The 22609-nt window shown below is 48.6% G+C and overlaps 3 protein-coding genes across 3 annotated transcripts; 1 reads left to right on the top strand and 2 right to left on the bottom strand.

The window, feature by feature from the left end:
* Window positions 1–1277: 1277 nt before the first annotated feature.
* LOC123100251 (transcription repressor OFP12) lies at window positions 1278–2335 on the top strand. The gene has a single exon (XM_044522205.1). It carries the CDS (start codon window positions 1422–1424, stop codon window positions 2040–2042), a length of 621 nt encoding a protein of 206 aa, XP_044378140.1. The 5' UTR covers window positions 1278–1421; the 3' UTR covers window positions 2043–2335.
* A 6911-nt stretch (window positions 2336–9246) lies between these two features.
* LOC123098483 (disease resistance protein PIK6-NP) lies at window positions 9247–12422 on the bottom strand. Its single transcript, XM_044520482.1, has 4 exons — window positions 12054–12422; window positions 11921–12018; window positions 11323–11823; window positions 9247–11215 (listed from the first exon to the last, which is right to left on the bottom strand). The coding sequence occupies exons 1-4, from the start codon at window positions 12420–12422 to the stop codon at window positions 9769–9771; spliced, it is 2415 nt and encodes an 804-aa protein (XP_044376417.1). The 3' UTR covers window positions 9247–9768.
* A 1450-nt stretch (window positions 12423–13872) lies between these two features.
* LOC123098482 (formin-like protein 7) lies at window positions 13873–21642 on the bottom strand. The gene is made up of 3 exons (XM_044520481.1): window positions 20862–21642; window positions 15800–16107; window positions 13873–14428 (listed from the first exon to the last, which is right to left on the bottom strand). Exons 1-3 carry the CDS (start codon window positions 21581–21583, stop codon window positions 14079–14081), a joined length of 1380 nt encoding a protein of 459 aa, XP_044376416.1. The 5' UTR covers window positions 21584–21642; the 3' UTR covers window positions 13873–14078.
* Window positions 21643–22609: the final 967 nt, after the last annotated feature.

The raw sequence follows: 22609 nt of genomic DNA, 5'->3' as shown, positions 1-22609 counted from the left end.
ACCTAACACAGACATCAGATGCCTGGCAATTTCCATCTGGGGTTGTAAGTTTTCAGGTTTCTCAAGCTTACAGAATTCTCACTGGTCATCAGGATCTCATTCCAACACTGGCATGGATGTGAAAAACTTGCAGTCAACTCAAAGACAAGAATTTCTTCTGATTGTTTCTTCATAACAGGCAAAACTCAAGATCCATGCTCCAGCGGAAAAACTTATTCATTCCTGATTATACTTGTGTTTTATGTGGCCTACATGTGCTTGAAACTACGGATGACCTTTTCCTACATTTCCCATTTACCAAACGTTGTTGAACTTATTTATGTCCTATATGGACTCCTACATTCCTGGGCATCCAACATGAGATCAACAACTTAAAGGCCCTCCTTGGTGTTACATTCTCTCTGGAGATCATCATCCTAGTTTCTTGGGATATAAGGATCATCATGAATGACTTCATCTTTTAAAGGCCTTCCCCCAAACCTATATGTTTGCAGGAGGATATTTGAAAAAAGAGATGCACTTGGATTACCTACAGAGCAACTACTATGGAGGCTTCCAAGGATGGGTTGATGCATTCAAATAATTGACATGGCAGTTATCATAGTTTTGTTGTACAGAACATTTTGTACCTCTTATTTGAAAATCGATAAAAATACGCAGCAAAGTCATGCAGTTTCCCTTAAGAAAAATCTAATCCTCCTCGAAAAAAAGACAATCTAATCTATGAACCTGGATAATCTTTTAGTTTTGTTGGATAAGAAAAGTAAGGCATCGAACCAACCTGTGGTTGGATGATTTGAGGGAGTGTGATATCCCTAGCCCACCAGGGTTCAAATCCTGGTGCTCGCATTTATTCCTGGATTTATTTTAGGATTTCCGGCTATATGCATTCAGTGGGAGGAGACGTTCCCGTCGACTACGAGGTGATTTCAAGATGATATGCCAGCTCAGTCTTTCGAAAGTGCTCAGAGGGGTAGGATGTGCGTGTGTGCATTCGTAGGGGTGAATGTATGCACGTGTATATGAGCTCGCGTCTGTACTGTGTGAAAAGAAAAAGTAAGGGCAAAGCCTAATCTGAAACCTGCGAATGATCCCTGCATGAGGAAGCCGCATCTACTCCACCTGTTAATTAGGTCGGGGAGTAATTACACCCCTTCTCTTCTCGGACAAACTAGTGTCCCCTTGTCAGCTCTGCACTGAACTCAATACGTCCAATAATAGGTGAGCCCCTCCTACCAACCTGACGAAGCGCCACTCACTTCACTTCACTTCCCCTATAAACTCCCCGCAGCATCCACCACGCTCTCACTCCATTCACCGCGCACAACCACCTCCCCACTCTCTCCAGCCGAGCCAAGCTAGCTAGAGAGCGAGCCCAAGGAGCTAGCCGAGCCCGCTTCGAGGCAAGAATTCAAAGCGCCATGCTGGGCTGCTTCTCCCGGCTCCGGCGGCCGGCCTCTGCCGCGGCGGGGGCGCCGGCCCCCGTGCAGCCGCCCGACGAGGCGTCCACGTCGGCCGCGTCGACCTCCACCCCGGCGACCTCCCCGCGCTCGTCCTCCTCTTCCGCCCGCTTCAAGAACGCGTGCCTCCGGGACGGCGGCAGGGGCGGGGACGCCGACGTCGCGAAGGAGTGCCCGCCGCTGTCGCCCGCGCTCGCCGTGGACTCCGGGCTGTCGTCGGCCATCGCGTCCCGGCGGTTCTTCCTCGCCTCCCCGGGCCGGTCCAACTCCATCGTGGACTCGTCGGCGGCGCACGCGGCCGCCGTGCTGGGCGTGGGCGCGGCCGGGGTGGCGGTGCCGACCTACTCCCCGGACCCGCACGCCGACTTCCTGCGGTCCATGGAGGAGATGTCGGCGGCGCTGCGGCTGGACGCGCGGCGGCGCGGCGACAGGGCGCGCCTCCACGAGCTGCTGCTCTGCTACCTGGCGCTCAACGACAAGCGCGCGCACCGGTACGTCGTCAGCGCCTTCACCGACCTCCTCCTCCGCCTCACCGCCACCGACGACCTCGACGCCGACGACGAGCAGCACGGCAGCATGTAGCAGCTGCGTCGACGTGCCTGCCTGTGCCTCCCTGCAGAGCTCAACACTTTCGTCCATTTCTCATATTTTTTTGGGGTGCAAGATGCTGGTGCTGTGCTCGTCAGTTCCCAGCAGACAGGCCATGCATCTGATCTGACTGTAAAAAATTATGTTCGTGTGCAATTTCGCGGCAAAAGCCGCTTTGTACCTTTGTGTGGGCGTTGCTTTTGCTCTTTATGAAAGGCGTGAGCGTGCTGGCGAAGACGGGGAATATCTTAGCTTCTACAGTTGCACCGCTTTGTTTCTTTGTGTAATTGCGTTTGTCTTTTCGGCCACTTCTACGCTCTTTTCACTGTGTCCTTTATCTTTCCGTTGGGGCATCTGAAGGCTAGTTTGGTACACTAAATAGAGTGTGCGCACAGGCCATGTCAGGCATGGTTATGCCGTGACCATTACTTTGTACAGTAGTAAATGTGAATACAATGCTGTCGGTTTTCACTCTTGGACCGAGTAATTTTGGGATCGCCATTTGCAATTGCGTTGCGCCACACACCTTGAGACGGGCGAGAGAGGGGGGGGGGGGGGGGGGGTCTTCGGATCCAGCAGCAGGACGCAATAATAAACAGACGCCGTGCAAAACCAACCGCCGCCGTACGCGCATAGGCTCACTCTGTCACTCACACACATGGCTGCTGTACTGTACTGTACTGTTGGATGGATGGATAGATCGTGGACGCGTGGTAAACCAGTAACCATCACGCGCCAATCTTCTCCTCTCGTTCGAGATCACCCGGCCGTCCGAAATTAAGATGATTGAGATTTATCATGGATCGACCGTCACTCTCTCCCCCGTGCCTTCCCGACGAGCCCATCCAAAAAGAGCCGGCCGCAATGGCGAAAGGCGAAGCAACGAAGCCGGTGAGCGTGAGGGGCGACACTGACAGTGCAACCGCGAGCCGAGATCCGCGCAGATCGTGGCCGCTTTGCCCATGAATCGGATCACATGCAGACGCAGGCAGGCAAAACATGTGTGCTCCGGCCGGGGCCTACGTGATTACCCTGCTGCTGATGATGCGTAGCGTAACTAACCGGAAAGCAAAGCAAAGCAAAGCAGGCGACCTCGACGCAGCAGCGGCATGCCATGGAAGGAAGACATGTTGCGATCCCTGCAGCAACAGATAGAGCAGAGCACCCAGGAAGAGCGTGATAAAGATGAGGATAAAGATCCGAGTCCGCCACCGGCCAGCGCCGCTGGTCTTGTGGTCTGATGATCATTTTGATCCTCCCGTCCTGGCCGGCAGCGACGCCGACCAAATCAGTAAATCACCTCCGATGGTCGCCGGCGCGTGGTGGGCACAGCGGCGCACGCGACAGGCCGCAGGAGCTGCGCTGGCACCAGCACCAGGGACTGCTAAAAAGGCAGATTTGGTGCCTCTGGTGGAGGGTGGAGAATGCAGTGGACTCCACGAAATACTGTGTTAAAATAGAAGGAGGTTATGCGCCGGTGACACTTTTCACACGTCCATTTTCTGCTCTGGAACCACAAATAGGGCTGGGAATGGAACAACTGTGACAACAAGCATCCGCATTCCGGGAAGCGGAGTGGGTGGTGATATTGCAAGGACTAGGGCGTGTACAGAGAGCAAAACAATCCATATCTATGACGAGTTATTCAGTGGCACAGAGTATCCATATGCCTCATTTCAGTTTACTTGGTCCATTAATTGACCCTTAAATTAGCAGCACTAATTTAATACGTATAGTACAAAAGTTCCAACTGAAAAAGTATATACAAGTGAATTTCACTTTTTATCCTCCTAATTGTGCATTTGGGACACCAATTATCCCATTTCACAAATAAAAAGTCTGATGATTACATCATTTATGAAACTTTGGGCCTGATTTGAGCCTATTCAAGATATTTGCATGTCTGCCAGTTGGGACACACATGTCAGGTTATCGTGATGTGTTGCTTGGTTTACCTACAGGTCCCTCGACTTCTCCAAGGCGCACAACTAGAACTATGTCCACTGTGTCAGCCTACGGCCTACCGCTCCGCCCCCATGAACGGGCACACCAAGAACACCGCCAACTTTGCGGATTGGCTGCTGGATTTGCAAGATTTCCTTGTACCCGAGGAAAAGAACCGCTTCTCAAGAGGGGTACATATATAGGGCCAGAATACAACTGCAGCCTAATCATAGTAGGGTTCATGGTGCAAGTGTTGTTGACCGACTCGTCTGACTACCCCCTCCCCCCGATGCAGTGTCAAAGCCGAGCTCGAGAACATTGAGACGAGATCATATGTCGATGAAGGCTGACGTAGGGAGCCTATGTATATGTGGCTTTCAAGTCAGAGTGCAAAACAAAAGAATAAGCCCAACCAAACACCAAGACATATCGCTTTTTATTTCCATACGTACCAACATGTTAGACCACATGTTAGGCATCACACAGCACTCACAACACAACTCCGCGATGAAGCATCGCCGGCGACGACCACCATCAAGCAGGACCCGTAGCCACTTTTCACTCAGGGAAGCAAAAAACCATGCTCTACGGGCACGCGAGCTTTCTTTTTTTATATGAGGGCGCGCGAGCTTTCTTTAGCGGTAAACCAAGTTTTATGCAGCAAAAAACACAGGATATGGGATACAAATCTGGTTATGGGATTGGCCAAACCAAACGTGACGTCTCAGACCCAACGAAAGTGCAAACTGGCTAAACTATGTGCCTCAACATTGATGGCACGACCCTCGAAATTAAAAGTACAATTAAAAGAACTAGCTAAATTATTAGTCTCACTGATGATTGCACCATTCTTGCCTTGACAAACTTTATTGACAGCTCCAAGCACTTCCTTTGCGTCCAATGCAATCGCTAGATCATAGAGGTTGAGGTCTTGTGCCATCGTAAGGGCCTCCTGCACGCAATCGTCTCTAGAATCGCAGGATCATCAACACCTCGGATAACAAGGGCTGAGCTATTAGAATAAAACGCTAATGCAAGATCATAGATGACACACCGATGCACGATATTTGTTAATGAGTTTTATCGATATGGCTACGTCCCCGGGGCATGACTACGGGCGCTTCTCCCCAAGATACCGCAACACCGGCCGCCCGGGCGCCGGCACAAGCCGTCGGCTCCCCCGCGTACCTGTTCCTATCAAGTCATCATAGGTTACAACGTGTGGTGCCCCTCCGTATATAAGAGGCTTAGGATATAAGTGTCCGACTCCTACACAACTCGTACCTAACCACACCAATTACAACTCCAAATCCACGTAACCCCTTGCGTACATAATATTCGACACAAATATAACAAACTCCACCTTGGCGAATATTCCCCACCACTTAGAAGTCGTCCATGCTCGAACCTCCATGTACTCCGGACTTGGGTTGTCTTCTTTGTAGCTTACTCAGAGCTACCCGACGGGTTAGACCCGCCGCCACCATGGGACTTCACTGCTACTCCTGCAACTCCACTCTCCATGGCTCCACCTGCAATAGTGCTCCCTTGCAACTTGTAAAAATGCAAAGCCGTCCTCTCTTCTATCATCACGGTCACCCCATCTTCCATGATTTTGATGGTCTTCTTATCCTGATCAGAATGGAATTCCATACCACCATCATGAAGAACACCAAGCGAAATTAGATTCCTCCTTAGCCCTGTCACATGCTGACTCCCCGAAGCATCCGCTCAACTCTGTCAAACATCTTGATTTTGATGTCACCTACTCCAGCAACACGATAACCTGTGTCATCGCCCACATAGGCTAAACCAAACTCATCAGACTTGTACGAAGAGAACCACTCCCTGTTGGGTGTCGCATGAAAAGAGCAAGCTGAATCCAACATCCACGCTTCAGCTTTTGTTGACCGCCTGTTTGATACTACGAGAACATCACTACTGCTGTCTGAGTCATCACCACGAGTAGCCGCATTAGCACTTGCCCCACCCTTCAGTTCTGGGCATTCCCTCTTTACATGTCCCCAATCCTTGCACCTGTAGCACTGCACCTTTTTCTTCTTTTTCTTCTCCGCCTCTTGTCCCTTCCTGAGCTGATAACCTTTAACTGCCAACCCCAAACCTTGAGTACTCTCCTCTGTAGCATTCTTTTGCTTCCTCAACTCATGTCCAAGCAACGCTGCAGTGACTTCCTCATTATTGATGGTTGTCTTTCCATGTGTCAATGTAATGACCAAATGCTCATAGGACGGTGGCAACGAAACAAGAAGAAGTAGTGCCTTATCCTCGTCCTCAATCTTCACATCCAGACGCGCTAGATCCGTGACCAATTGATTAAAGGCATTCACATGCTCCACAAGATCCGACCCCTCCTGCATCTTCAGCCCATAAAAATTTTGCTTCAAATACAGCTTATTGGTCGCTGACTTGGACATATAACGATTTGCCAACTTATCCCAAATTCCCTTCGGAGTATCTTCGTCCATGACATGATAGATGACCTGATCCGCAAGATAAAGCCGTATGGTAGCGGCCGCCTGCACTTGCATATCCTACCACGCATCGTTGTCAACCTTGGCCGGCTTCGTCTCCTGCAAACCCTTCAAGATTCCCTGCTGCGCCAGAATATCCTTACTCTTGTCTGCCATAGACCGAAGTTACCCGTGCCATCGAATTTCTCCACATCAAACGTGGTGACCCCCGGCGCCATGCCGAGCCGCGATCTAACCGACCTGTTGCCGCCGGTCTTACCGCCCTTTTCCTCTGCGACTTCCTCACGAAAAAGATCACTGATCCCGTATTCCTCGTCTGAAGCCACGCCGCGGTCCGTGATCTACCAAGAAATATGACCAACGCAACGTCCTGTCCGCCCTTCAGAAAATCAGCGTGAAGCCTTGCCAATGCTCAGATGAACTTGCTCTCCGCCGAAACCAACTGCTCCACCTATTCCCGAAACTGCAGACTGTTTTCTGTGCGTCCGCTGCCTCGTCGCCCCAGCCTTCTATTACTGCTGGATACCCAGCCCTTATTTTCCTTTCTCCACACGGAAACCGATTCAAGTCTGTCATGATTTGTCCGGTCTTGCCAAATCAAGTCTCCCACGGACCTATGCATGCACACGTCTCTTCTTTTCCTTTTCTTTAATCATCATGACCAGCAGCAGACTTGTCCCCTGACGAACATGCACACCCATCGCACGTATCACCTTGTAAATTTGATCCGCTGACCGCATGCAAGTTAACTCCCTGGACTCCTGCCTCATCACGATTTTATCTTTCCTTGAGTACGCTGCACCCTATCCGATGAAATCTGCACCCTTAACCTTCCTTTGCGTCGCGCTGCTACTGAGACCGGTTGCCACACGCCTCCTGGGAGGCTCCAGCGGCCGTCTCGCGTACGAACGCCAACAACTGAATCCTGACTTTCCTTCTCTCGACTCCGCGTTCATCGGAAAACACCCGCCGCTAGTTCCGACGACAGCTTCTGTCTCTGATCTTGGTTCTTCGCCAGCGATCTGTAACTTGCCCTGTCGCGCGCACACCGTACGCCAACCCTACTGAAACAGACGCCACCTCGCGCATTATCCGTGCATGAGCCGTGTCGTACCCTGGCCACCCGTGTTGCCGACACAATCCGTCCGCAGTGCCGCACCGCTGCCCTTGTACAACGCCGAGCGCATCGTCTTGATGCTCTCACACTCCGATCTATCCGGTCGTCCCCCACGCGTCTGGTCGCCGGTCTGATCGCGAGTCGAATCCGTCGCCTCCGCAACGTCTTCAACAGCCACTACGCCGGTCCGATCGTCACGTCTAGCCAATCCTTACCGACCGCAGCCCATCGAACGGACCAGGCCTCCTGCCCGAAGTGTCCGACACCACCGACCGCATCGGCGATCGCCGCCATGCTCCATCTTGCGCCAATCGGACGTTCCCTGGCACCCGTCCAGCATGATCCTCATACCTCCGAATGATCTTCCGCATAGCCTTCTCGCAACCTTGCTCTGATACCACTTGTTAGAATAAAATGCTAATGCAAGATCATAGATGACACACCGAGGCACGATATTTGTTAACGAGGTTCACGATATGGCTACATCCCCGGGGCATGACTACGGGCGCTCCTCCCCAAGATACCGCAACACCGGACGCCCGGGCGCCGGCACAAGCCGTCGGCTCCCCCGCGTACCTGTTGCTATCAAGTCGTCATGGGTTACAACGTGTGGTGCCCCTCCGTATATAAGAGGCCTAGAATACAAGTGTCCGACTCCTACACAACTCGTACCTAATCACACCAATTACAACTCCAAGTCCACGTAACCCCTTGCTTACATAATATTCGACACAAATATAACATGAGCTGCCCAGAAACGTCCCAGCCGCGTCTCTACACACAGCAACAGCGGTGCCCACAATTCTTTTGCGATGGGCTGCATCGATGTGAATTTTTGTGTCCCGATGGCGGGGGTTTAGGGCGCTGGGTGTTAACAGTGTAGGAAGCAGTCGCTGTTTGTGAATCAAAGATTTTTTTTTAGGTAAATTTGTGAATCAAAGATGGTTTTTTTCTTTATCATGCCTGATTTAAATGGGCCACAGTATTTTTTAGTAGAAAAAAACATATTGTGGCCCATTTATATTTTTCTGGCCTGAGCTGGGCTTCTGGACATCGCTCACATTCCACCTCGAGGAAAGCCTTCTCGTTGATGCGGCCCGGGATCAGGCCGGTCCACCGCTAAGAAAAAACCCTAAAAAAGAGAACTCAGCATAGGGCGTAGGCAGCCACGAGTCCTCCTATTCTCTGCTCCAAATCGTCTGCGCCCTCCTGCATGACCTGCCGCCGGCGCCGGCGCCGTCGCGGCCGTGCCATCGCAAACTCAAACTCGGTCCATCTCCGCCGTTGACGCCCGTGGCAAGCGGGCATTGGACACCCAGAAAACAGTTTCGCACTCAGAGCTCAGCTCGAGCTGTGCTGTGCCACCCTGTTCCTTTTGTGCAGATTGTCTCACGTTAACTTGTTTCAAATAACATGTGCTGCTGTAGTTTCTCTAGTGGAAATCAATGGGAGGCCCCTTGTCTCAATTCAATCAAAAAGAAATGGGTGAGGTCGATCTGACCACTGAGGCCACACTGGTGTGCTGAAAAGGAAACGCACAGAGCAAAAGGATGCAGAGTATTGACCATAGTTCTGGCCACGAAACAGTGAGATATCTATAAGGGCCTGCAATACTTCAGATAACCAATCCTTGGTATTTTCTCCCATCAACTTGTACACAGCACACAGATTCCATCACCGGATAACCAGGAAGTACAAATGCATATATAATTGTTCACTCACTCATGACAAGCATGATCAAAGATAGTAGTAGCAGAGTTACACACAAATCATATACCAAGCCATAAACAAATCATGCGATATGGGTAACACGTGCACATAACAAAATACAGGTCCAGCGATAATAGGAAATCAAAGCAAACACAAATACATGAAAATGAACGGCAAACAAACATATGCGCGGCTGCTGGAAGAAGAGGGCCAGAATCTTCTTCAGCTGCAACTTTATTCAAGGATAAATTGATGTATCAACTTGACCTTCGTGTGATGGAGAGTAATTGATCGATTGCTCACGGAGACGGAGTTGAGGCAGCACTTGCAGCTGCAGTTCCAGCTTAATAGTGTTGCAGCTGTCCATTGTACATCAGTTCAGGATGGTTGGCATGATATTCAATTCCTTCTCTCAGCGAGTCTATGTCGCAGCTGTCACCTTTGAGTTCAAGCTTCTTCAACTTGGTAGGCGATTAAGTCCAGAAGGAATTTCCATGGAGACAAAAGACCAGAAAATCATCTCCATCTTAGGAGCTGCCCCAGTCTCAAAGGTGATGCTGGTGATGTCACTGCCCTCGACAACTAGAGACTTGAGGCTCTTGAATTCTTCTTTTTTGAATTTGAGTTGGCTCTCGACGTAAGACTTGCGTCGAAGCCTGAGGCAGCGCAGGATCCTAAGCTGGCCAAGGATGCGTAGAGCCTCTTCCCCAAGGCCGGTCTCGCTCAGTGTTACCTTGGTGAGTTGGTCATGCCCTGCAATCCACAGGTAAAGCCCACCTGTGATGCTGCGGATGTTCAGGCTCTGAAGATTTTTTGGAGGTGAGGGCAATTCGCCCTCGCTTTTTGTGTGCTGGTCCATCTGGATTGACAGGGAGCGGAGGCAACCCTTCAATTTTTCGATCTGCTGGAACAGAAGTTCCAATTCTTCTTTCTTACCCTGGAGAATCACCCCAAGCTTTCTAAGACGTAGCAGCTTGCCGACGTCAGTCAGATCATCACTGTGGGCAACTTCAACATGGGAGAGCACCTCAAGTTTTTCCATTCTTCGGATGCTCCTGGGAAGGCGCACCGCCGCAAACGACTCTTCAAACCTATCAGTATCAGATTCAGAGTCATTGTTTGGAGTCGGAGAGTCTCTCTTCCCAGCAAGCAGATGCTTTAGCATTGGAAGCACAACAGATTTTGTGGCAAGTACCCGTACCGCTGTCTGCCGGATATCCAATGTCTGCAGGCACTGCAACTTCTCAATGTCCTTCGGCAGTTCAGCGACATCTGTGTTCCTGAGGCTCAAGTACTTGAGCAGCAGTATTTTGCAAATACTGTTTAGATGCTTCTTCTGCAGCCCTTTGCAGCCTCGAAGATCCAGCACCTTCAGAAACTGCCATTGATCAGATTCAGTCAGAGACTCAATTGTAGTTAAGATGCCATGGCCGGATGGATCAGAATCAGACTCAGAAAGAGGTTCTTCCTGTATTGCTACCCCACTGTTGATGGAGAAGCGGTGAGCTAGCTCAGGCCGTGATGATGTATCCACGAAGCCTACATCTGTAACGATGAAGTCATGAACAATAGAATTCAATGTAAAGCTCTTAATCTTGCCTGCAGAGCTGATTTCTCCTGGACATATAAAGCCTCGAGTGACCAGTGAGTCGAAGATGCGCTCGGCCTGATCATGCAGCGTGCTCGTCCCTGCGCTTCTTTTGGTTATCAGTCCTTCACAGACCCATCTCCTCAGCAGATCAGCTCTCATGATTATGTGTCCTTGAGGAAAGATTGATAGGTACATCAAGCAGCTCTTGTGATGGCTAGGGAGCTCGTTGTAGCAGACCATAAGCAGCATCTTAGCAGTATTGTTTCTGTTCTCCTCTAGGACACGGCATAGGGTTTCCAGTTCCGCCGTAGCCCTGTGGGGATTGACATAGAGTAGATGAAGGAACAGCTGCAGTGCAAAGGTATCGTGGTAGCACTTCATTAAAACGGCCAATACTCTTGTCCTAAAAAAACTTCACACTTTGCAAGGTCCAATGCTCTTGTCCTAAAAAAAATTGGACGTGTTTCACAACGGAATTTTTTGGTATGAAATCCTGCATCATCACCAATCCAGTCACCAAAGTAATTTCCGGTCATTATTAGAGCACTATTAGCGCAGACATCATAATGCCTAAAGTCACGGTTTATTTCACAGGAAAATTCTGCCTGGCCACCGACGGCATCCAGAATGACTAGAATGCTTTTACCAAACAGAAGCTCGCTATTTTGTGATTCCTTGTCATCCTTCCACAAACTGACCATCCTGCTTTGAGGGTGTAGTTGTTGTAGTATCTCCCTGCGAAGCTCAGAATATTGCCTGTACGACTTTACAATGTTGATCCAGACCATGTGGTCGAAGGACCTCACCACGGAAGTGTGCTCGTATACCTTCTGTGCGATAGTTGTCTTCCCCACGCTACCTTCTCCTTCAATACAGATCAACCTGTACTTCCTCTTGTTATAATCGCTTTGACTTTCAATGCTAGCATCATGAACAAATTCTTTGTAAAGCAGACACTTCAGGACCTTGTTGCTTTCCTCCTCTATAGTGTCCGGTGGTTCACCGTAGAGCAACTCACGTCTCCGCAGATCCTCCTCCTCCTCCTGTCCGCCGGGCTGTGGAGCCGGAGCATCGGGGATGGTGCGAGATGGTGCCGGCGGGACAGTGACGCCATACCTCTCCCGCCTGTCGCCAACGTCACGGGCCCGGACCTTGAGCTCCCGGATCCGCGTCGCCATACGGTGGCGGGCAGACATGGTCCGCACAAAGCGGAGCATCCGGAGCAAGGAGCCCAGGACGCCCTTTCTGGCGCCGGGGCCAGCACCTCCGACGTACTGGACGTAGAGCTCGACGTTGCCCTCGCAGTCGCGGCTGAGGCCAGCCACTTGCTTCATCCACGCCCGGACCTGGTTGTCACGGTTGTGGGACTCGGCAAGGTGCATGAGCAGGCCGTTCATGCTCTCCATCTCGTCGCTGATGAACTCGACGTCGCCGCGGAGGCCGCCCAGCAGCTGCGCCTCGCTGACAAGGACCGTGGTGAGGCGGCCCAGCAGCGAGTCGATCGCGCCCTGGGCGTCCATCTTCCTGCTCGATGTGCTCTTCTTTCGGTGGAGAATGTGGTGGGCGAGCCAAGGGAGTGAACACGCAGCGGCAGTGGAAGTGAGTGGAATGCTGGATGAACAAGGGGACAGAACGGCTTAACAACTAGTCCAGCATAGGTTAGGTAGATCCGAAATGAATGCTGCCGAAAGCTCATTGGACACTCCTGTACCAGATCACGGTAAAAAGTTGCTTGCTTTTCCATTTGGAACCGACAAGGGACAGCATAGTGTACGCACGCATTTACTCGGCTGCCAGCGACCAACCAGCAATAATCAACATAGTACTACACACTAGAGTTGATCATCTGTTTAGGTCCATGTCGCTATACCTTCTTGGTCCCCGTTGGCGTTTCTTCCCTCAAATCTGCCGCCAACACATCGGAAAGCAAATGTCACTGCCGGCAGTTCTTGAAGCCTCAATCCTGGTGGATGCCAAGAGCTCTCAGGGCCTCTGCCGCCGCTGTGTAGCAGTGTCAGGAGAGCTGGAAAAAAAAAACGCCGATTCATGTGTGGCTTCGCTGCCCTCAGTCGCCAGGTGGGCCCTCAGGTTAAGTGTGTGGCTTGCTCTCTGATTACGTCGACCTCAACACAGGGACAACAGAGACACGCCGTGGTCACTGCAACACCAGAACATCATCCTGTGGAGCAGCAACCTGCACTAATGCAGCAGGCAGCAGCATTCCAAGTCCAGTACAGCCCAGCTAAATCACCTTTGATGGCCGGCCACGAGCACAGCCGCCGGGAAAGCAATACGCACAAGTACAAGACAGGGAGCACAAGGAGCATGGCTTCCAAAACAGAAAAAGGCAGCAGAAGGAGCACTAAGTTGAATATGGAGTATTTACTACTAGGATTAAGTGTTATAAGCACACTTATTATTCCTCCACTATCATCTCTGAAGCTTATCTTTTTCGGAATCTAATTATCAAAGTGATGGAACCAAAATCACAGCTGCCCCTATTGCAAACACAAATTGAAAAAAAATGTACTCAGAAGCACCACATGACATTTAAGTGGTTTTGCCACCATCTTGTGCCATGCAACAGATTGCTGGAAGCAGTACCCCGAATGTGAAGACCAATACAAACATGAGGGGCCATCCAAAGATTATGGCATTTCCCTAGAAATAGGCAATAAAATAGTACTGACCTAGTGCAATGATTTATAGACTGATCGAACCATTAATCCCTAAAAAAATGTATCCCATCCTCACTTTCAACATTCAAGCGCCATAGATAACCATCAATTTGGAAGAATAATGAGCCTTCCAGATTACCATGAATTACGCCAAGAATTTATCTACCAAAGGCACTACAGCAAGATAAATATCACGGTTCATACTGCGGGCAGTTGATAATGCAATAAATAACTACCAATTTTGGAAGAACAATTAGTCTTCCAGATAATCATTCAATCAGTGAGCGATGGATGCCTGGCAGAAAAGACTTGATACAAAATAAAGCCCAGGAATAATTATAATGACCATAAGCATCCTAAGGGCAGGTATTATATCCATCCTAAGATATCCGGAGCACAGCAGTAGCATGTATCTACGAAATCGGAATTGACAGAAGATACAGATGTTTCAGTCTAAATTAAACAAACTGGCGGGGATGGTGGGCCTTTCTGAGGAGACTAGTCAGATGGGTCAAATTCTTTTATGCTCTTGACAGTAGCCCTTTTTCTTGAATCTGAGTCTAATTCATCCAGATCAGAGGAAATTGCTAGGCACCCATAAAGTATTCTCTTTTTCTCACCCCTGCTATCAGTCTCAACCAGCATAGGGTTTGTATCAGGGTCTAAGTTGTGAGTAGCCTGTGCACGTGACCAACCTACACGTCCATGATCTTGCCTCTCAAAAAACTCAGCAAGGCGCTCAGCCTCCTTCAAGCCAGATGGGTTGTTCGCGAACTTGATAAGTGTCAGACCCAGATGCCCTTCCTTTCCATACAAGGACTTCGACTTGCCACCAGCAAACCCTAGTTCTGAAAACAAAGATAGATGACAACACAGCAAATATTACTGTGCTATATATGGTATTATTTCATAAACATGTGCTCAACAGAGCAGTAGTTGCATAAGTGGGAACGGCATTTCTCAATGGTTTTATTTTCTTGGAGTCTAATGTGGCTACATTCAAATCTAAATTGCACACTCGACAGTAGATTTGATATTCCATTTTAGCAAAGAATCTGAACCCCAAAGATAATGCTAAAGTCTTCCTCTAACAGAAATATATAGCCAGGCAAAACATTAGGCAGAGATGAGAAAATACACCCAGGTCTGACTAAGATACATAGCGCACTGGAAGTAAATGTGTGCTTTCCAGACTCAAATATCAGAACTTAACGGAGCTTCTTGAATTTGAAACCAGGATATGCACTTCAGGTATTAAAACAAAGCCAGGGCAGACTAATTTTACTGGGACAGTGTACTCTGTGCATTAATTCCTTTTCGAGGAATGCATACTCAACATGACTCATCTAATAGTGTTAGATGCCACTGATCGCTTAAGCCAAATAATGCACCGGAGATACCCCCACTGCTACTGCAGAGATCAACCTTGCAAGAACTCACAGCACTGATGCTACTGCCTCAGCCAAGACAGTTCTGCTCTATGGCCCAACAAAATAGGATAACCTCACAATTCTCACCGCTCCAATCAATCAAGAGAGTTTTGCTCTATAAAGGACAGACCAAGTGCTAGAAGCTCCCACCCCAGGTGGGGTTTGGGGAAGGATTATACGAAGCAAGCCCTACCCCTGCACAGTTCAATGCAGAGAGGCTGTGTCGAACCCAGGACCTCTTGGCACAAGCGGGGAGTACTTCACCACTGTGCCAGGCCTGTTCTTCACAGTTTGCTCTATGACCCAACAAAATAGGATAACCACGCAACCCTCACCGACTCTAAAAGAAGTTAAAAACATGCAAAGCTAATCTCTCAACACAATCAACCGGAGTCAGCCATATCACATGGTAGTAATGTGCCTGAGAGTAGTACACGGACTGAGCTCATAAAAAAATGGGAAATATTCAGTGTTCTCAATCCATCAGTTTGACAAGCTATACAATGGTCTTGTATGTTCAATTCCTATGGGACCACAATGTTCCTAGATCAGTATAATGAATAATGGACCTAACATAAATGCATAGCTTTAATAATGCTTCGGTGAAAAAGGTGAAAGACCAGGGTGAAAGGTCATTAAAGCGTTACCATACAAGTTTTTTAGGTCTCTCGCATAAATGTGACACTGATATCAAGGACACGGTGCGAATAAGAAACTGCTGTGCACTTATCCAACCAAGTATGCAACAACTGTTCACTTTATAAGTTGGAGACTACATTATAGACATACCTGCAATTTTCTTATCCATTTCTTTGTTTCCCAGACCCTCAGAGCGTCCATCTTTCTTCCTCCCAGTGGTAGTGTTACGAATGATAACAGTTGGAGGCCATATAATAAGGTCCTCCCTATTTGCTCGAACAAGGTCAGGAGGTAATGACTGGTATGCCTTAGAGTTATCAGGGACTTTTGTATAATCCCATCCCTTAAGGACACACAATGCCTTGTGTAAACCAAGATGATCAACAAATGAATCTGCATTTGGTGGGTTGTAAGCATGCATGACAAGCCCGTGCACATCAGCAAAGTCCTTAGAAGACCTGGAATTGTGCACATTGACCAGACATAATGCAAACAAATTAAGGCATGTTCAACAAGAGCTGATATCTACTAAAATAAATGTAACCAGCAAATCTGTCACATGACATGGTCTACAAATGAAAAAGAATGTCAAATATATTGCACTAGCCCCCAAGCATATCGATCACGCATGTGAGACAAGAAAGCATGAAAACAGAATTTCAATGTCGAAGAAGAGCCCACGACAAGAAAACAGTGTAATATTTGTTCACCAGTAAAATAACATGCTTCAGCTGGTACTGCATGAAGTTGTCTAGGCCACACCAGAGCTCTCCTTACCATGCACAGATAATCACAACCACCAAGTCTAAGGCTGATGGCTGATGTTTAGTTTTAGTCCCAGCATGCCATTAACTCGTCCATTTACCCCCTACACTTACCAACCAATAAAAGTTTGCCATACACAGGCAAGCGCGTTAAATTTTGACTGCTGATCGGAAACAAGGGGCATCAAAGGAAAGAAGTTCTATTAAAGGGTTTTTAATGGCACCTGTGTGTATGCCAATCTTTGTAAGCATATGTTAGGAGGTTAGGAGGTAACCATACTGACAATAGGCTTGTGAAACAAGAAGATGTGTTCTTGACACGAGATGCATTTGGATCAACTATGGAAAGGAAAGAAGATATACCATATGAGGAAAATATAGATATGATGAGTCTGAATAAACTATAATTGGGACATATCACATAGGGGTGGGCATAAAAACCGTTGACCGAAAAACCGAGCTGAAAAACCCGGACCGAACCCGAAGTCACCGAAACCAAAAAAATCGGTAGTACATTCGGTCAACAACTACAGCGAACCGATTTTGCTTCGGTAAATTCAGTTTCACACACGAGTTGACCAAAAGAACCGAGAAAGCAAGAAAACTAACGAAAGGCTCGTACACTTGCGCAAATTCTCAAGTTGCTTCCTATCCTTATCCCGTCGCAGCCTCACAAGTCACAAGTCACACCACGCCCTAGCCGCCAACTAGCCCTCCCATCCATCATGAGTTCGTGACCTCTCCAAGAACTCAAACTCTCCTCCCTAGCAGGACTCCAAGACCACAACTATCCGCCCTAGTGGCCAGTGCAGGCGAACATCGGTGTCCTGCAGATCGCATCCCGGGTGAAGCTGGATCCAGCCACGCGCTGGACATGGACCGCCGCCGTCTTTTTCTCTGACTTGTGGCAAGCGGCCGTGCTGCGCCCCCTACTCGACATCTCGCCGGTGTCATTCCAGTCAACAGCAGTGCGTCTGGTGATCTGTAAGAAGCACTGCCGCCGCGTCCCCTTTGTCCCGATTAGCGCATCCAACTACATTTCTTATTCCCTTCCCTTCAATTGACAATTTGATATGTTTGCGTTCTCATTGGTGCAGTTGCTCTGTGTTCGTCTTCTTTTGGCTTCATTTAACTCTGTTCGGTTTAGTCGATTAAATCCGAGCACCGAACCGGAATCTCCATGACCAAATGCCTTGGTTAGTGACTTAGCAATAAACCGATCGGCCATCGTTTTGTGAAAACCGAATTTTGTAATAGATCGATAAACCGAACCGTTTGGTTCGGTGTAACTGATTGCCCAGCCTGAGTATCACACACGTAAAAGAATGAGGTTATGCAAAAGGAAGTTTGCAATAACAATGACAGGCAACAAGCCTTAAGGGGATAGGATGGATGGACAAATGTGAAATGTCCAATCTAATTTAATCTACCATTTTGGCAGCATCTACCTTCTGTACTTTCTCTCGATATTTTTTCCCACGGTAGAGACATACTAGATGTAGTTATCAAAGTGGAGATAAGATAACATCTATGTAGAATTATTTACTGCCCTAATGCCCTTTGAACGAAGGCATAATTCAAGTTGCCATATGAAATGGTGACCGACCCTTGTAGCCATCTTCTAGGATCTTATCACTCTCTTGGCAATGTTATTATAACCATCCCTACAAAGGCCTCACATCACCTGGTCACTGGTGTCCCATGCTTTCCCTAAAACACTAATAATATGTAGATGGAATATATAGCTAAAAGTACAAGCAACAAGAAAACAAATATGTGTTAATTTTGTCGAATATTATACTATGTTCTTACTTGCAAGTTGATTATAAACCGCAGGAGCTTGTAGGTTCAAATTTCAGAGGGATGATATCGTGGCCCATAGACTGATAGACCTAGATCCAACAAGCTATCAGGTCTACGTTTCTGCATTCGCGTTGGTCCGGTCTAGGTATGATAAGTAATAACTAGGTATGATAAGTAATAACGGTGCCTCTAGGAATGGGGGGTTCAAAACACAAATGATATTTTGATAGAATAATGCCAGCTATTTCTCTATTGCCTCATCTGCCGCAAAACCACCATGTCACAGACTCACAGGTTACCAAACTATCCATAAATAAACCTAAAAAATACAAGGTAAATATTCCAATACCAAAATTATTGCTAATTGCATCCGAGTTGCCTCTAGGAATGGACCATATAGTACCAGCCCATTAGGACTTGCCATTTCAAGATATACAATAGCAATAATACAATTCATTAGCCCATAGCTCTATTACACGTACGTGAGCTTACCCTCACAGACGGACAGACCTCTCCGACATGCATTGTAGCTGTAACATGTGAATCAATAGGCAAGCATTCAAAAACATTGTCACTGGAAGCCCATTCAAATGAGACATACTGGCCCACCAAAGATCAAAGAATAGGTTCCTTTCTTAACTCCAGAAGAAAGGGAGCAAGCCCCTCTGTTGGCCTAAACCTCGATCCATCCCAGAGTAGCCGCAGGCTGGACAGCGGCAAACTCCTCAAAACGAAGTTATACTTTGTCTTTGTCACCCACTCATGTACCCATTTCTCCCTCACTCACATCTTCCTCACAACCCTCAGAATTCCAAATATTCGAGATTTGGGTGTTATACACCAAAGTAATCAGGTCTAGTTGGTTAGTGGCGATGAAATTCAGACCTCACTAGGTGAGGTCGTGGTTTCAAACCCCTCCCACGCATTACTTTTGGCGGAATATCAAAAGAGGAGTCCGTTGACACACTTGGGTGGTTTTGGGGGGAATATCAGAAGAGGAGTCCCCTGGCGCACTTGGGTGGTTTGACTGCTCCTGGTTTCCTCCAAGTTCGGCACTGAAACAGACAGTCAGAGTGGGAGTTCTCTGTTCATGTGCTTAAATGGTAGTCTAACCAAACTAGGCAAGACAGGTCACCGGTTCCATGGTTTTTTAGTCATACCGCTGGTCTAGTTCATTTTTAAAAACTATGCTCCTGACATGGCACAATCCAGCTCCAGGACAGTGCAAGCTGATCTACGAGAGGCATGACGGGGTAACATGAAGCTGTGCATGCTGCAGTGAACCAGTACAAGTTTGGCACAATTCATGCACAGATGTGAGGCAAGTGGCACATCAGGGCGTGATGTGAACTGGTGCGACAAGGTTCGCTCCTACTAGCGAATCGCTCGAACCATAGTTGACAAGCACGGCTAGAGTCAGACGAATCTGAGGCTAGTAAATAACACAGCCTCCGCGGAGCTTCTTTGGGTAGTGGAATGGTACATTCCAACTGGTACAGGATCCAAATCTGTACGATTGATTTACATACTCCCCCCCCCCCCCCCCCCCCCGGTTCTAAATACAGGACTGTTTAGAGATTCCAATATGGACTGCATACGGAGCAAAATGAGTGAATCTACACTCTAAAATATGTCTATATACATCCGTATGTGGTTCGTATTGAAATCTTTAAAAGGGCTTATATTTAGAAACGGATGGAGTACAATGTAAATTTACTCAAACAAACACTAGTACTATTTATAGCCAACGAAAAAATATGATAGTACCATATCTGTCTGAGCAGTATCAGCCAATATGTTAACTACTCAGCTACAAGAAGTGAAACAGAATATGCAGTACATATATTGTTCCAGAATATTGTACTAGAAAGCTGGATCAGAAATATCACACAAAAAGTAGCTCTGAAAAAAATGCAAGGATAGTTATAACTTGGAAGTTTCGCACTAATAGCCTAATAACAAATTTCAAATAAAAACAGTATTAATTCTAATATTATATGCCAAAGTAGAAAAGAAAGCCTCGCAGTTCTCTCAGTTATCACAAAAGTAATATGCCACTTTGCTCCAAGCTTCAGTGGGCGGAAAAGAGACAGCATGGATCACATATGATATGTGCTAGCCACAGAGGCAAGCTCACAGAAACAAACAAAGGGCCTGGTAGAATATGATGATACCGTTGTTCTCAGGCGAGGAAATAAAAAATTCAATAACAGAAACTAATTTCAGGGACCGTAATGTCGCTGCATCAAGTGCAGTTCAATTTCATGGCTGTATCAGATGAAATGAAGCAATAGCAAAGCTACGATTCACCTGAAACTATTCCTACTTAATTACTTATGCCAAGTGACACGACATCTAGAGGAATGAACAGACTTGTCACACATCGCCAAGTAGGCCACATATATAATCTATGTTGATTGAGCGGCATAAAAACCTAGGGCGCAATGCGTCTCTCTCCAGCTAGACATGCACATAATATTATCAGTATTGGTTTACGACGATAAGGAAGACATAGTAAAGTCATATGAAGTCAAAACGTAAGAGCGAGCTCCACAATGGAAAGAAGCCAGCACAAAAAACTGAGTACAATCTGTACAAGAATGCTTCCTAGTAAGGAAGTGACAAGCAAGGCGGGATCACCAAACCTGCCGCAGGGGAGACATTGGACGCGTCCACCTTCAAGGTAGATCCGCTTCTGGGCAGGATTCTCGTTAAGCATCTTGGAGTACTTGAGGAACGCCTTCCTGAGCGCTTGCCTGTCGACCGGGGGCTGCTGCATCTGCGACGATTGATGCGGCGGCGGCTCGAAGCGGGGCTGCTTCGGGTGCCTGGAGAAGCCCTCCTCGGGGTCGGCGGGGTGCCTTCGCTTGTCGTGCGGCGGGAACTGCTGCGGCGGCGGTGGCTGATGCGGCGGCCAGGCCTCAGGGCCGGCACGCGGGAAGTGCGGGAGCTGGGGCAGGGGGGCGGGCTCGAACGGGTAGTCGGGGGGCAGGGCGAAGTAGGTGCGCACGGTGCCGTCGGCCAGGTGTATGGTGCGGCGGTCGAGGTTGTGGAAGCCGTAGGGCGGCGGGGGAGGCGTCTCCACCCGCGGCTGCTGGTGCGGCGGCGGGCGGGCGGCAGCCGCCGGGGACGCGGGGTTGCGGGCTTGCGGGGCGGGGGCGGTAGGAGCGGGGTGCCGCCTGGCGTTGGAGGAGCGGGTGGGGGTCGGGGTGCGGCGGGAGGTGGACGCAGCCTTGTCTCCGGCGGGGCCGGCGGCGGCGCCCGCGGGCGGCGGGCCCCAGCGGGACTTGCGCGGCGCCATGCCGGCGGGGGGCTTGGCGGAGGCGGAGGCGGAGGGCTTGGAGGGGGGAGGGTTAGGTTTCTTCATCGCTCGCTAGGGATCGCGGCGGAATTCTGGAATTTGGGGGATGGGATTCGATTCGGGGCGTCGGAGAAGAGAGTGTTCTCTTTTTATTTTCCCTTTTTACCGCTTCAGTCATCAGAGCGAAACAAGGAAATTAAGCCTGCCTGCAAAATGCAAGGCCCGCTACGCGCCGGTCGGCCGGCCCAAATTTGGACCGACAGCTGCATGCACGTTTTTTTTTTTTGCCCTAATTTCCTTTTCTTTTCTTTTTTTGTGAGAAGCTGGACGTACGTTTCGATACATCCTTTTCTAACCGTCCGATGAATTAGTAGCAGTGATCTAAACACTTTCATATTTTTTACAGAGAAAGTACGTCTTAAAAATCAAACATACACGAAAAAGCGGATAGAAAACACGAAAAAAAGTAGCATGCACGCATACTGGACCCCACGCGTTCGTCGGCCGCCTACACTTGTCCTCGGCTTCCCGTGCTTGCCGGCAGTCCATTCCACCGTGCTCGCCGTCCGCTGTGCCACGGCTGCCTCCGCTCGCCATGCTTCAGCACAGGCGGGTTTCAGCACGCGGTCGCCATGGTTCCAGCATCCCCGACATTCCTGTCTTCGGCTCGCCGTTGTTGTCGACTTGCGCTGTCATCTTCAACAAAAAAAATCTAAAGCAACAAAAAGCTCCAGTACTCTGTTGAAGCAAAAAAAAGAAATGTCGGTTTTAGCAAAACTTAATGGTGTTTCTAGCAAAAAAGAACTAAACAACAAAAAACTCCAATAGTTAGCCGTAGCAAATGAATTAGCCAATTCCAGCGAGAAAACTTAGCAGCAGCAAACACCACGCTGATGGATACCCTATCGATCAGGACCAGTAGTGGCATAACTGTGTCCGGGGGGAAAGATGGGGGTGGATCTCAACTAGGGAGAGGAGTTGCAATATGCTTACGAAAGTGGTTGCTGTTCAACTCAATTTGCATACTCATTCAAAAGAGTCACACGTCAATCAGATTCCCACGACGGATATGCTTGAACGAAATAGAAGACC

This window comes from Triticum aestivum, chromosome 4D, assembly GCF_018294505.1.
Source record: "Triticum aestivum cultivar Chinese Spring chromosome 4D, IWGSC CS RefSeq v2.1, whole genome shotgun sequence".
Taxonomy (NCBI): domain Eukaryota; kingdom Viridiplantae; phylum Streptophyta; class Magnoliopsida; order Poales; family Poaceae; genus Triticum; species Triticum aestivum.
Note: the sequence above shows the minus strand (reverse complement) of the source record. Positions and strands in the feature narration are given on the sequence as shown.